This window comes from Thunnus maccoyii, chromosome 1 (assembly GCF_910596095.1).
Source record: "Thunnus maccoyii chromosome 1, fThuMac1.1, whole genome shotgun sequence".
NCBI lineage: Eukaryota > Metazoa > Chordata > Actinopteri > Scombriformes > Scombridae > Thunnus > Thunnus maccoyii.
In genome coordinates this window covers 40,768,815-40,784,550 of record NC_056533.1, presented here as the reverse complement: position 1 = coordinate 40,784,550, position 15,736 = coordinate 40,768,815, and the positions used below count along the sequence as shown (strand labels likewise).

Below are 15,736 nucleotides of genomic sequence, written 5' to 3'. Positions count from 1 at the left end.
ATACATGTTGTCAGTTATTGCCCTCTGATGGATACATGTTGTCAGTTATTGCCCTCTGATGGATACATGTTGTCAGTTATTGCCCTCTGCAGGATACACGTTGTCAGTTATTGCCTTCTGATGGATACATGTTGTCAGTTATTGCCCTCTGATGGATACATGTTGTCAGTTATTGCCCCCTGATGGATACATGTTGTCAGTTATTGCCCTCTGATGGATACATGTTGTCAGTTATTGCCCCCTGATGGATACATGTTATCAGTTATTGCCCTCTGCAGGATACATGTTGTCAGTTATTGCCCTCTGCAGGATACATGTTGTCAGTTATTGCCCTCTGATGGATACATGTTGTCAGTTATTGCCCTCTGCAGGATACATGTTGTCAGTTATTGCCCCCTGATGGATACATGTTGTCAGTTATTGCCCTCTGATGGATACATGTTGTCAGTTATTGCCCCCTGATGGATACATGTTGTCAGTTATTGCCCTCTGCAGGATACATGTTGTCAGTTATTGCCCTCTGCAGGATACATGTTGTCAGTTATTGCCCTCTGATGGATACATGTTGTCAGTTATTGCCTTCTGATAGATACATGTTGTCAGTTATTGCCCTCTGATGGATACATGTTGTCAGTTATTGCACTCTGATGGATACATGTTGTCAGTTATTGCCCTCTGCAGGATACATGTTGTCAGTTACTGCCCTCTGATGGATACATGTTGTCAGTTATTGCCCTCTGATGGATACATGTTGTCAGTTATTGCCCTCTGCAGGATACATGTTGTCAGTTATTGCCCTCTGCAGGATACATGTTGTCAGTTATTGCCCTCTGCAGGATACATGTTGTCAGTTATTGCCCTCTGCAGGATACATGTTGTCAGTTATTGCCCTCTGATGGATACATGTTGTCAGTTATTGCCTTCTGATGGATACATGTTGTCAGTTATTGCCCTCTGATGGATACATGTTGTCAGTTATTGCACTCTGATGGATACATGTTGTCAGTTATTGCCCTCTGCAGGATACATGTTGTCAGTTACTGCCCTCTGATGGATACATGTTGTCAGTTATTGCCCTCTGATGGATACATGTTGTCAGTTATTGCCCTCTGCAGGATACATGTTGTCAGTTATTGCCCTCTGCAGGATACATGTTGTCAGTTATTGCCCTCTGATGGATACATGTTGTCAGTTATTGCCCTCTGATGGATACATGTTGTCAGTTATTGCCCTCTGCAGGATACATGTTGTCAGTTATTGCCCTCTGATGGATACATGTTGTCAGTTATTGCCCTCTGCAGGATACATGTTGTCAGTTATTGCCCTCTGCAGGATACATGTTGTCAGTTATTGTCCTCTGATGGATACATGTTGTCAGTTATTGCCCTCTGCAGGATACATGTTGTCAGTTATTGCCCTCTGATGGATACATGTTGTCAGTTATTGCCCTCTGATGGATACATGTTGTCAGTTATTACCCTCTGATGGATACATGTTGTCAGTTATTACCCTCTGATGGATACATGTTGTCAGTTATTGCCCTCTGATGGATACATGTTGTCAGTTATTGCCCCCTGATGGATACATGTTGTCAGTTACTGCCCTCTGATGGATACATGTTGTCAGTTATTGCCCTCTGCAGGATACATGTTGTCAGTTATTGCCCTCTGCAGGATACATGTTGTCAGTTATTGCCCTCTGATGGATACATGTTGTCAGTTATTGCCCTCTGCAGGATACATGTTGTCAGTTATTGCCCTCTGCAGGATACATGTTGTCAGTTATTGCCCTCTGATGGATACATGTTGTCAGTTATTGCCCTCTGCTGGATACATGTTGTCAGTTATTGCCCTCTGATGGATACATGTTGTCAGTTATTGCCCTCTGATGGATACATGTTGTCAGTTACTGCCCTCTGATGGATACATGTTGTCAGTTACTGCCCTCTGATGGATACATGTTGTCAGTTACTGCCCTCTGATGGATACATGTTGTCAGTTACTGCCCTCTGATGGATACATGTTGTCAGTTATTGCCCTCTGATGGATACATGTTGTCAGTTATTGCCCTCTGCAGGATACATGTTGTCAGTTATTGCCCTCTGCAGGATACATGTTGTCAGTTATTGCCCTCTGATGGATACATGTTGTCAGTTATTGCCCTCTGATGGATACATGTTGTCAGTTATTGCCCTCTGATGGATACATGTTGTCAGTTATTGCCCTCTGATGGATACATGTTGTCAGTTATTGCCCTCTGATGGATACATGTTGTCAGTTATTGCCCTCTGCAGGATACATGTTGTCAGTTATTGCCCTCTGCAGGATACATGTTGTCAGTTACTGCCCTCTGATGGATACATGTTGTCAGTTATTGCCCTCTGCAGGATACATGTTGTCAGTTATTGCCCTCTGCAGGATACATGTTGTCAGTTATTGCCCTCTGATGGATACATGTTGTCAGTTATTGCCCTCTGCAGGATACATGTTGTCAGTTATTGCCCTCTGATGGATACATGTTGTCAGTTATTGCCCCCTGATGGATACATGTTGTCAGTTACTGCCCTCTGATGGATACATGTTGTCAGTTATTGCCCTCTGATGGATACATGTTGTCAGTTATTGCCCCCTGATGGATACATGTTATCAGTTATTGCCCTCTGCAGGATACATGTTGTCAGTTATTGCCCTCTGCAGGATACATGTTGTCAGTTATTGCCCTCTGATGGATACATGTTGTCAGTTATTGCACTCTGATGGATACATGTTGTCAGTTATTGCCCTCTGCAGGATACATCTTGTCAGTTACTGCCCTCTGATGGATACATGTTGTCAGTTATTGCCCTCTGATGGATACATGTTGTCAGTTATTGCCCTCTGCAGGATACATGTTGTCAGTTATTGCCCTCTGCAGGATACATGTTGTCAGTTATTGCCCTCTGATGGATACATGTTGTCAGTTATTGCCCTCTGATGGATACATGTTGTCAGTTATTGCCCTCTGCAGGATACATGTTGTCAGTTATTGCCCTCTGATGGATACATGTTGTCAGTTATTGCCCTCTGCAGGATACATGTTGTCAGTTATTGCCCTCTGCAGGATACATGTTGTCAGTTATTGTCCTCTGATGGATACATGTTGTCAGTTATTGCCCTCTGCAGGATACATGTTGTCAGTTATTGCCCTCTGATGGATACATGTTGTCAGTTATTGCCCTCTGATGGATACATGTTGTCAGTTATTACCCTCTGATGGATACATGTTGTCAGTTATTACCCTCTGATGGATACATGTTGTCAGTTATTGCCCTCTGATGGATACATGTTGTCAGTTATTGCCCCCTGATGGATACATGTTGTCAGTTACTGCCCTCTGATGGATACATGTTGTCAGTTATTGCCCTCTGCAGGATACATGTTGTCAGTTATTGCCCTCTGCAGGATACATGTTGTCAGTTATTGCCCTCTGATGGATACATGTTGTCAGTTATTGCCCTCTGCAGGATACATGTTGTCAGTTATTGCCCTCTGCAGGATACATGTTGTCAGTTATTGCCCTCTGATGGATACATGTTGTCAGTTATTGCCCTCTGCAGGATACATGTTGTCAGTTATTGCCCTCTGATGGATACATGTTGTCAGTTATTGCCCTCTGATGGATACATGTTGTCAGTTACTGCCCTCTGATGGATACATGTTGTCAGTTACTGCCCTCTGATGGATACATGTTGTCAGTTACTGCCCTCTGATGGATACATGTTGTCAGTTACTGCCCTCTGATGGATACATGTTGTCAGTTATTGCCCTCTGATGGATACATGTTGTCAGTTATTGCCCTCTGCAGGATACATGTTGTCAGTTATTGCCCTCTGATGGATACATGTTGTCAGTTATTGCCCTCTGATGGATACATGTTGTCAGTTATTGCCCTCTGATGGATACATGTTGTCAGTTATTGCCCTCTGATGGATACATGTTGTCAGTTATTGCCCTCTGATGGATACATGTTGTCAGTTATTGCCCTCTGCAGGATACATGTTGTCAGTTATTGCCCTCTGATGGATACATGTTGTCAGTTACTGCCCTCTGCAGGATACATGTTGTCAGTTATTGCCCTCTGCAGGATACATGTTGTCAGTTATTGCCCTCTGCAGGATACATGTTGTCAGTTATTGCCCTCTGATGGATACATGTTGTCAGTTACTGCCCTCTGATGGATACATGTTGTCAGTTATTGCCCTCTGATGGATACATGTTGTCGGTTATTGCCCTCTGATGGATACATGTTGTCGGTTATTACCCTCTGCAGGATACATGTTGTCGGTTATTGCCCTCTGCAGGATACATGTTGTCGGTTATTGCCCTCTGCAGGATACATGTTGTCGGTTATTGCCCTCTGCAGGATACATGTTGTCAGTTATTGCCCTCTGATGGATACATGTTGTCAGTTATTGCCCCCTGATGGATACATGTTGTCAGTTACTGCCCTCTGATGGATACATGTTGTCAGTTATTGCCCTCTGCAGGATACATGTTGTCAGTTATTGCTCTCTGATGGATACATGTTGTCAGTTATTGCCCTCTGCAGGATACATGTTGTCAGTTATTGCCCTCTGATGGATACATGTTGTCAGTTATTGCCCTCTGATGGATACATGTTGTCAGTTATTGCCCTCTGATGGATACATGTTGTCAGTTATTACCCTCTGATGGATACATGTTGTCAGTTATTGCCCCCTGATGGATACATGTTGTCAGTTATTGCCCTCTGATGGATACATGTTGTCAGTTACTGCCCTCTGCAGGATACATGTTGTCAGTTACTGCCCTCTGCAGGATACATGTTGTCAGTTATTGCCCTCTGATGGATACATGTTGTCAGTTACTGCCCTCTGCAGGATACATGTTGTCAGTTATTGCCCTCTGCAGGATACATGTTGTCAGTTATTGCCCTCTGATGGATACATGTTGTCAGTTATTACCCTCTGCAGGATACATGTTGTCAGTTATTGCCCTCTGCAGGATACATGTTGTCAGTTATTGCCCTCTGATGGATACATGTTGTCAGTTATTGCCCTCTGCAGGATACATGTTGTCAGTTATTGCCCTCTGCAGGATACATGTTGTCAGTTATTGCCCTCTGATGGATACATGTTGTCAGTTATTGCCCTCTGATGGATACATGTTGTCAGTTATTACCCTCTGATGGATACATGTTGTCAGTTATTGCCCTCTGATGGATACATGTTGTCAGTTATTGCCCTCTGATGGATACATGTTGTCAGTTATTGCCCTCTGCAGGATACATGTTGTCAGTTATTGCCCTCTGATGGATACATGTTGTCAGTTATTGCCCTCTGATGGATACATGTTGTCAGTTATTGCCCTCTGCAGGATACATGTTGTCAGTTATTGCCCTCTGATGGATACATGTTGTCAGTTATTGCCCTCTGCAGGATACATGTTGTCAGTTATTGCCCTCTGCAGGATACATGTTGTCAGTTATTGCCCTCTGATGGATACATGTTGTCAGTTATTGCCCCCTGATGGATACATGTTGTCAGTTACTGCCCTCTGATGGATACATGTTGTCAGTTATTGCCCTCTGCAGGATACATGTTGTCAGTTATTGCCCTCTGCAGGATACATGTTGTCAGTTATTGCCCTCTGATGGATACATGTTGTCAGTTATTGCCCTCTGCAGGATACATGTTGTCAGTTATTGCCCTCTGCAGGATACATGTTGTCAGTTATTGCCCTCTGATGGATACATGTTGTCAGTTATTGCCCTCTGCAGGATACATGTTGTCAGTTATTGCCCTCTGATGGATACATGTTGTCAGTTATTGCCCTCTGATGGATACATGTTGTCAGTTACTGCCCTCTGATGGATACATGTTGTCAGTTATTGCCCTCTGCAGGATACATGTTGTCAGTTATTGCCCTCTGCAGGATACATGTTGTCAGTTATTGCCCTCTGCAGGATACATGTTGTCAGTTATTGCCCTCTGATGGATACATGTTGTCAGTTATTGCCCTCTGATGGATACATGTTGTCAGTTATTGCCCTCTGATGGATACATGTTGTCAGTTATTGCCCTCTGATGGATACATGTTGTCAGTTATTGCCCTCTGCAGGATACATGTTGTCAGTTATTGCCCTCTGATGGATACATGTTGTCAGTTACTGCCCTCTGATGGATACATGTTGTCAGTTATTGCCCTTTGCAGGATACATGTTGTCAGTTATTGCCCTCTGCAGGATACATGTTGTCAGTTATTGCCCTCTGATGGATACATGTTGTCAGTTACTGCCCTCTGATGGATACATGTTGTCAGTTATTGCCCTCTGCAGGATACATGTTGTCAGTTATTGCCCTCTGCAGGATACATGTTGTCAGTTATTGCCCTCTGATGGATACATGTTGTCAGTTACTGCCCTCTGATGGATACATGTTGTCAGTTATTGCCCTCTGATGGATACATGTTGTCAGTTATTGCCCTCTGATGGATACATGTTGTCGGTTATTGCCCTCTGATGGATACATGTTGTCGGTTATTACCCTCTGCAGGATACATGTTGTCAGTTATTGCCCTCTGCAGGATACATGTTGTCGGTTATTGCCCTCTGCAGGATACATGTTGTCGGTTATTGCCCTCTGCAGGATACATGTTGTCGGTTATTGCCCTCTGCAGGATACATGTTGTCAGTTATTGCCCTCTGCAGGATACATGTTGTCAGTTATTGCCCCCTGATGGATACATGTTGTCAGTTACTGCCCTCTGATGGATACATGTTGTCAGTTATTGCCCTCTGCAGGATACATGTTGTCAGTTATTGCCCTCTGCAGGATACATGTTGTCAGTTATTGCCCTCTGCAGGATACATGTTGTCAGTTATTGCCCTCTGATGGATACATGTTGTCAGTTATTGCCCTCTGCAGGATACATGTTGTCAGTTATTGCCCTCTGATGGATACATGTTGTCAGTTATTGCCCTCTGATGGATACATGTTGTCAGTTATTGCCCTCTGATGGATACATGTTGTCAGTTATTACCCTCTGATGGATACATGTTGTCAGTTATTGCCCCCTGATGGATACATGTTGTCAGTTATTGCCCTCTGATGGATACATGTTGTCAGTTACTGCCCTCTGCAGGATACATGTTGTCAGTTATTGCCCTCTGCAGGATACATGTTGTCAGTTATTGCCCTCTGATGGATACATGTTGTCAGTTATTACCCTCTGCAGGATACATGTTGTCAGTTATTGCCCTCTGCAGGATACATGTTGTCAGTTATTGCCCTCTGATGGATACATGTTGTCAGTTATTGCCCTCTGCAGGATACATGTTGTCAGTTATTGCCCTCTGCAGGATACATGTTGTCAGTTATTGCCCTCTGATGGATACATGTTGTCAGTTATTACCCTCTGATGGATACATGTTGTCAGTTATTGCCCCCTGATGGATACATGTTGTCAGTTATTGCCCTCTGATGGATACATGTTGTCAGCTACTGCCCTCTGATGGATACATGTTGTCAGTTACTGCCCTCTGCAGGATACATGTTGTCAGTTATTACCCTCTGCAGGATACATGTTGTCAGTTATTGCCCTCTGCAGGATACACGTTGTCAGTTATTGCCCTCTGATGGATACATGTTGTCAGTTATTGCCCTCTGCAGGATACATGTTGTCAGTTATTGCCCTCTGCAGGATACATGTTGTCAGTTATTGCCCTCTGCAGGATACATGTTGTCAGTTATTGCCCTCTGATGGATACATGTTGTCAGTTATTGCCCTCTGATGGATACATGTTGTCAGTTATTGCCCTCTGCAGGATACATGTTGTCAGTTATTGCCCTCTGATGGATACATGTTGTCAGTTGTTGCCCTCTGATGGATACATGTTGTCAGTTATTGCCCTCTGCAGGATACATGTTGTCAGTTACTGCCCTCTGCAGGATACATGTTGTCAGTTATTGCCCTCTGCAGGATACATATTGTCAGTTACTGCCCTCTGCAGGATACATGTTGTCAGTTATTGCCTTCTGATGGATACATGTTGTCAGTTACTGCCCTCTGATGGATACATGTTGTCAGTTATTGCCCTCTGATGGATACATGTTGTCAGTTACTGCCCTCTGCAGGATACATGTTGCCAGGATAAATGCCAGCTTCATGTTCAAACGCACAGAACTTTATTTAAATCTCATGGAAACAAAATGTCCCCCCCCCCTCACACAGGCCTGCCTGGAGTCCAGGGACCCCCAGGAGAGAGAGGCTTCACTGGGCTGCCAGGGCCCCACGGGCCACCTGGACCTCCTGGACGACCAGGAGAGATAGGAGCACGAGGTCTGCCTGGTAACACACACACGCACATACATACACATATACATATATATCAGATTTATATATCCTGATATTATTGAGGAAGAACAGATAACTGAATGAAGTTAATCAAGAGATGAATTACTAATCAAGCTGATCTGGTTTCTTACAGGTCCCAGAGGTGAAGCAGGTACGTGGTTTTACGTGTGTAATGTATGTGTGTAGTACTGAACTGCACACAAAGCGGCAAAACACAATGCTCTCGCTCTTTCTTCCAAAACTTATCTTACTACAGCTTATCCAAGACTCAAAACTGAAGCTACATAAAATTAGTGCTAAACACCAAATGTATCACACAAATAGGTTTCCTTCAACAGTCACCAAATCAACCTAGAGATGCAAACAAAAAATAAAACTTAGCTACAACACAAAGCTCATACCAAACTACTAAAGTATGAACCATAGTGCTAAACACAGCAGGGAAATCTAAGCTGTTGAGTTTTGGACACCCAATGAAACAGCTAATGCCAGCCCCTGTCAACATAACAAGGCTGAACCTAAATGCAGACGCTGGACAAGCAGGTAAGGTAATAAGTCTTTTATTGCATAGACAGGCAGGGATGATGAGATGGCAGCTGACTGGTGTTTGGGCTGAGGTGAGGAGGCTTGGCGGAGAGTCCCGAGGATGTGAGCCGACTGGCGGGCTTGGTGAGCGGGCAAGCAGGCAGGTAATCGTGGAGACAGGGAGAACAGGTGTAAGGCAAACTTCAGGCAGGCAAACAAACAAGCTAGCAGGCTACACAGGCAGGCAAAGTCTTGCAGGCAAGGAAAGGAGGCAAATAAACTGAGAACAAAGCTAGAAGTGTGCACATCAACAAACCGTGAATAGCACGATGATCTGGCAGGGACTGGCTATCTGCAGAGTACTTGTAGACGAGTGGTGATGACAGGCAGATGCGCTGATTACCAATGATGAGCAAGTGTGCAGAGAGACACAGTGGGCAAGGGGGGAGGGAAACGATAGACAGACAAAACCAAAACACACCAAGCACACATCACTCATACTAAGAGGGCTGAAAATAACAAAAACACACTCACAACAGTCAAGCAGCTGTCATGGAGGAGGGATTGTGACAGCTCCCATCTCCCCTGACAACACAAAGCACAGTGAAACAAAGCTATCACGTGTTCAGAAGTCACAACAAGTGTTCACTAGTAAACCCTAGTCCTTCACTTTCCAAAATATTACCTCATACGTTACTGTCTGCTTTTAGGTGTTCCAGAGTTGAGGCAAATTTAAACACTGCAAGGAACGATCAACCAGAAAAGGCCAACAACACGATGCAGCAAACCTCTAACAATGAGAGGCAGCTGGTTCACTTGGCGTCTTACTTACCAGGGTTTACTTCTAAACTGAAAGACTGCTTGTACCACCGTACAACACAAAAGGAAGACACAGGCTACTTACCACCACACCACACTAGGAAATTAAACACAGCAAAATAAACTACCCAAACCTCCACCAGTTACAGGAGGAACACCAACTAAACCAAACTACTACTGAAGATAAACTCAACACAAAAACATGTTGGATCCTGATCCAATCCTGGACGAGCCCCCGTATATTTCAACCTGGCTCAGGGGGGGAGTAACATGACAGAAGGAAACCTGAACTAGACAAAACAAATGTCAGTGGAGGAGAGTCTGCTGGCTGAGAGAGAGGATGAGGAGGGGGAGGAAGGGCCCTCTGTAGTTTGCTCAGTTGCCACTGATTGGACAGGACCAATGATCATCTCAACTCCCTGAAACTAGAAAGAAGAGAGCAGGTACACAGAAGACAGGGCATAACAGTGTGTTGATGTGTGTGTGTAACGTGTGTGTTGTCAGGTGTGTGTTAATGTAACATATATGTGTGTGTTCAGGTGTGTATTAATGTAACATATATGTGTGTTCAGGTGTGTGTTAATGTAACATGTGTGTGTGTTCAGGTGTGTGTTAATGTAACATATATGTGTGTTCAGGTGTGTGTTAATGTAACATATATGTGTGTGTTCAGGTGTGTGTTAATGTAACATATGTGTGTGTTCAGGTGTGTGTTAATGTAACATATATGCGTGTGTTCAGGTGTGTGTTAATGTAACATATATGTGTGTTCAGGTGTGTGTTAATGTAACATATATGTGTGTTCAGGTGTGTGTTAATGTAACATATATGTGTGTTCAGGTGTGTGTTAATGTAACATATATGTGTGTTCAGGTGTGCCCGGTGCGGATGCTCATGTACCCAAACTGTCGTTCTCGGCCGCCCTCACTGTCCCCACTGAGCGGGCAGGAACCATCATCTTCGACAAGATCTTCGTGAATGAAGGAGACTTCTACAATCCCAAGACAGGTAAACATGATCCAGGAACATAAACGATCCACTAAACATGCATGATCCGCTGTGACTTCTCTTCACCTTCATGGATGATCAATTAGACTGATCAGATGAAGAAGTCCATCAGTGTGGGAAAATAAAACTCCATTATGATGCTTGTTTGTTTGATCATCAAAGACGTGAAATGATTGATAGTGTTTGATTATTAAATTCCTAATCTTCAGTGTTTGATGAGGACACAGGTTTAAACTCTGTACCTCTGTCACTCTGTACCTCTGTACAGAGTTTAAACCTGTACAGAGGTACCCTGTAACTTTGTACATCTGTAACTTTGTAACTCTGTCACTCTGTAACTCTGTTACTCTGTCCTCCTCAGGCATCTTTACTGCCCCCATAGACGGACACTACTTTTTCAGCGCTGTCCTGACGGGCCACAAGAATGAGAAGATTGAGGCAGTTTTGTCCAAGTCCAACTACGGCATGGCCCGGGCAGACTCCGGGGGCTACCAGCCTGAAGGCTTGGAGAACAATCCCGTGGCTGAGGCAAAGACACCCCCGGGCTCGCTGGCCGTCTTCAGCATCATTCTGCCTCTGCAGACCCGTGACACAGTCTGCATTGACCTGGTGATGGGCAAACTGGCCCACTCTTCAGAGCCGCTCACCGTGTTTAACGGGATGCTGCTCTATCAAGACATGTGATGTTTCATCCTTAGAGACCGAACGGCGAGCTGGAGAACCTGAACCACACAATCTATGACAAACCCAGAGGAGGCGGCACCGCAAAGAACCTGAACCACACAATCTATGACAAACCCAGAGGAGGCGGCGCCGTTAAAGAACCATCATCAGACTACTGATGACAGAATGTTTTAAGGAAGCTTCAGTACTGAACAGATGTTTTTATTCTACAGTCACTCCACTACAGGACCTGATGACATCACAGCAGAATTACAGTGTTAACAGTTTGGTGCTGTAACAGCGCCTCCCGGAGGCTGCCGGATTAATTACAGCCTCAAATGCTAATGATGTTTTATGCAGTTTGTCGTGAGGGGGGCGCTAGAGGAACACTCACAGGCTCAATTAACCAAAGTGCTGCACAGACTTAAGCCCCGCCCCTGGCAGGTCAGACGTTGTCAAGGCAACTCTTGATCATGTGACTTTAAATACGATGAAAGCTTTATAAAAGCAGAATGTGTACCTGAGAGGAATGATACCTTTTTATTTTCTAACTGACGCGAGTTCACATTGTGAATGTTTTATTTTATTGGTGTTTTTAATCTTTTGTCACAAATATTAAAGGACAATGTTGGACATATTCTATATTTTCTTAGTGTCAACAATCCCTTCAAAGACCAGGGATGAAATAAATGTTCAGATACTTTACTGATGTGAAAGTAGAAATACTGCATTCAAAGTATTTTTTAAAAACACATTTGATCAGAAAAATTCACTTCAAGTATTAAAAGTGAAAGTAGTCGAAGTGGTTTGATGTCCCCTGTGAGGGTTCTGCTTTCATTTATGATAAATCTTATTCAGTCGAGTAACCGGTGAGATCGGAGCGGCTGTGGTTCAGGAGGTTGAGCGGGTCGTCCACTAATCGGAGGGTCGGTGGTTCGATCCCCCGCTCCTCCAGACTACATGTCAGAGTGTCTTTGGGCAAGATGCTGAGCCCCAAATCGCTCCTGAAGGCCGCGGCAGCGGCGCGTTAGCGTGCGTGAATGAGCATTAGATTAAATTCTGATGAGCAGGTCGGCACTCTGCGTGGTAGCCTGACAGCAGTGTGTGAATGCTGACATGTGTTGTAAAGAGCTTTGAGTGGTCAGAAGACTAGAAAGGTGCTATATAGATTCAGTCCATTTACCATGAATGTACTGGAAGAAAAAACAACATTTCTTTTGAAGATGTACATAGTTAATCTCCACCACCGGCCAAGAGTCAGACCAACAGTGTTTTAGTCCATCTCTAAATACTTTCCTCCTTCCTGTCAGAGCTCATTGGTTCCTGCTGAGGATCAAGATGTAGTTCATGTTTTAAAAGAATCAGTAATAAAACAGCTACTCACTCTAGTTTCTGTCAAAGAGACAGCTGTTCATGCTGATGAAGGAAGTTTCTGTGGCTCATTGATGTATTTTAATAATTTTTTGACAACTAGGAAAAAGATAAATCACAATACTTGTTAGTGGATCTGTTGGTTTGACTCTGGGATTTATTGACAACAAAGAAAATGTAGAATATCACACGTTTTAAGCACATGCAGCTGAAAATGATGAAGGACAACACACACAGACACGATGGTGTTTCCTCTGAGGATAACTCATCACAACAGCTGCCTGCATGTATTTTAACTAAATGTGTTTAACACTGAATCTCTAAAACAGATCAACATGTTCATCAGTTCCTGATGTGTTTGTGTGCAGAGATGAAACTGGTTATCATCATGTGAACAGCAGCTGTCCGTCACTCAGTCTCATGTAAACCTGTTTGTACATTTCACAGTTCTGTATTGACAAATCATTTTCTCTGTCATTAAAAGTAAATCAAAGCCAGCAGGTTGTTTGACAAGCTGTGTTGAGTCTCCTAATAAATATAATATATAGACTGACTCTGTGTCGCTGTGTGGTTTCAGAGACGACGTGAACACGTTCACAGTGACGGTGAGGACACGGTGAAGGTCGTCTGTGTGAAAACGGACGTTATTCAGTCTGTAAACACCAGGACTGAAGGTGAAATGAGTAACGAAGGCTGAGACACTTTAACCAGCTCGTCCCGAACGTCACGTTTTAATTAATGACCTGATCATCACGTTAGTCTCCTTGTTCTTCCAGAGATTGAACCTCTGCTGTATAAATCTGGATGGTAAAACTAACATGTTGTTTTATTTTATTATTCATAAAATGAATTATATAATCTTATTAATGTTTCTCATTAAAGAATCTTCATAATATCTACTTACTAGTGTCTCATGACGTCATAAATAGACATTAAGAGACACTATTTCATAATTATGACTCATGAGAAACACTTATAATGTAGTTTTAGTAAGGACACGGCTCATTAGGGTCCAAACAACAAATACAAGAAGAAAAAATAAATGAAACTAAGTATATGAAGTAATTATGAGAAAGCTGTGAGATACTCATATCATCAAACGGGAGAGAAATTTAGTGTTCAGGTGTTTACAATAACAACAGACAGAAACAGAGGCCGGCGCTGTCATTAAGGCCATCGCACCGTAAGTCCGACTGACTCGAAGTCTGACACACGAGTCGAGCTCAGCGCTCTTCAGAAAACCTCTCAGACCTTCCAGTCTGCTAATCTGCATAAACTGAAAAACAGTAAAATGTACTTTTTGAATTAACCGTTCAACTGTTCATCAAATCATCATAAATGTTGGTACATAATCCTTTAAATACAGGTTTACTAAAGGGTTTTGAACCCGACCCGTAGGCGGCGCCAAAAATGCCACAAATGTGCACCTGAGAACCTGAGCATGCTCCGGGAGCGAGTATCAACCAAAATCTGAAGCACCATGTCGATTGGTGCCAGTGGGCGTGGCCAATCACATATTTGCTCATAACTCAAGATGTCTTTGAGCGAACCTGATGAACCTTCCTGGAGACGTCGCGCGCTTCCTCTTGAACGTACAAATCCAATAAAGGGATGACAAACGGCAGAGCTTTGATTGCACAGCGACTGAAATGCTGCCACTCCTTCTATGAATAAACTTAAAGTAGCTGAAATGAGTTTACTCACCTTAGTGAAGGATGAAACCCGCTCTCTGCTGCTTTCATTTTGGCCAGTTGAGCTGCTTCCTTCCGTTCCTGTGTATTTATTTTATCATATTTGTGCTGCCTTTTTATTCCGCTCTCGTCTCTGGTTACTCTATTACTGATTAAAATATCAGCTTCCTTGGTTTGAAGTGTCGCCTCTGGCCAAAGTGGCCAGAGACATGAAACCGTTCAGAGGCGTGAACGTAGCAGTTTAAAGTGAACACGTCTCACACAAGGTGAAACGGGACGTTGTACCCTCTCGTCACGTGTTACTCTGTCTCTCTACCTCTGTGAGGGGTCAGAGTGGAATAAAGAAAAGGCTTCAAACCAACTTTATTTTCTTACTACATGCTCAACCTGCAGGTTGTCCATGACTACAAGCTTTAAACCGGGAGCGTTGAAGTGGTCAGAGGCGTCAACATCGCAGTTTAAAGTGAAATCGTCTCACACAGCGTGAAAGAGGAAGTTGTGCTGCCGACATGAACGTCGTTTCTCCTCGTGTATATATTCTAACGAGGTTGTGTGTGTGAGCAGCAGCTGTCCAACAGTTTTTACTCCTATATTGTAAAAGGTTTCTAATAAAGGAGCTTTGGTGTCAGGCGGCGCTCCACAATGGCCTCCAGTGCTCCATCCTGCTCTGTCACCGTGGTAACAGCAGTCTGAAACAGGAAGTGGATGAGCGCCGTCGCTCTTCAGGACAAACATGTTTGTTTTATTAAAAGTCATTTCCTTCTGATGACCTCAGAGTTCCTCCGCGGCCGCAGCACACTGATTGATTGATTGATTGGATTTGAAGTGATTAGTGTAGAGTGCAGCGGTGATGTCATCAGCGTGTCACGGTGCAGAGAACGGGAGGATGAGGAGGAGGATGAAGAGTTTAATGAAGCAGCAGATTGAAGATAATAGAAGAAACGTGAAGGAAGCAGCTGATTGAATGTTCTCCAATCAGAGACACAAACACACGAAGAACAAACAACAAACATCCTTTAAAACATTTAATCTGACTGAAAACATCTGAAACATGTCAGAAGACAAAACCCGTCACCTGGTGACTCAAACGCAGCAGCTGAGATGTTTGAAACACTTTATAAGAGTGAAGAAGAAGAACTCTAATCATTATCAGCTTGTTCAGTGTGGACACCTGTAATCCACTAACAGCACCTCCAGGAACACAAGGGCAGTCGCCATGGCAACGATTTGGTCCCATATAGACAATCAGCTGTTTCCGTGACAGCAGGAACGCGTCTCTAAATCTGC

General features: G+C 43.6%; 1 protein-coding gene and 1 long non-coding RNA gene across 2 annotated transcripts in view; one reads left to right on the top strand and one right to left on the bottom strand.

The window, feature by feature from the left end:
• Window positions 1–13,255, top strand: part of LOC121885487 (EMILIN-1-like) — a 62,329-nt gene extending 49,074 nt beyond the window's left edge. The window contains exons 11-14 of the mRNA XM_042395406.1: window positions 8,250–8,357; window positions 8,506–8,523; window positions 10,590–10,724; window positions 11,086–13,255. Of these exons, the coding sequence (XP_042251340.1) occupies window positions 8,250–8,357; window positions 8,506–8,523; window positions 10,590–10,724; window positions 11,086–11,408 (584 nt within the window). The 3' untranslated portion in view covers window positions 11,409–13,255. The remainder of the gene's footprint in view (window positions 1–8,249; window positions 8,358–8,505; window positions 8,524–10,589; window positions 10,725–11,085) is intronic.
• LOC121897549 lies at window positions 8,917–10,253 on the bottom strand. Its single transcript, XR_006096245.1, has 2 exons — window positions 9,214–10,253; window positions 8,917–9,037 (listed from the first exon to the last, which is right to left on the bottom strand). It is a non-coding gene; the product is annotated as an uncharacterized LOC121897549 (long non-coding RNA).
• Window positions 13,256–15,736: the final 2,481 nt, after the last annotated feature.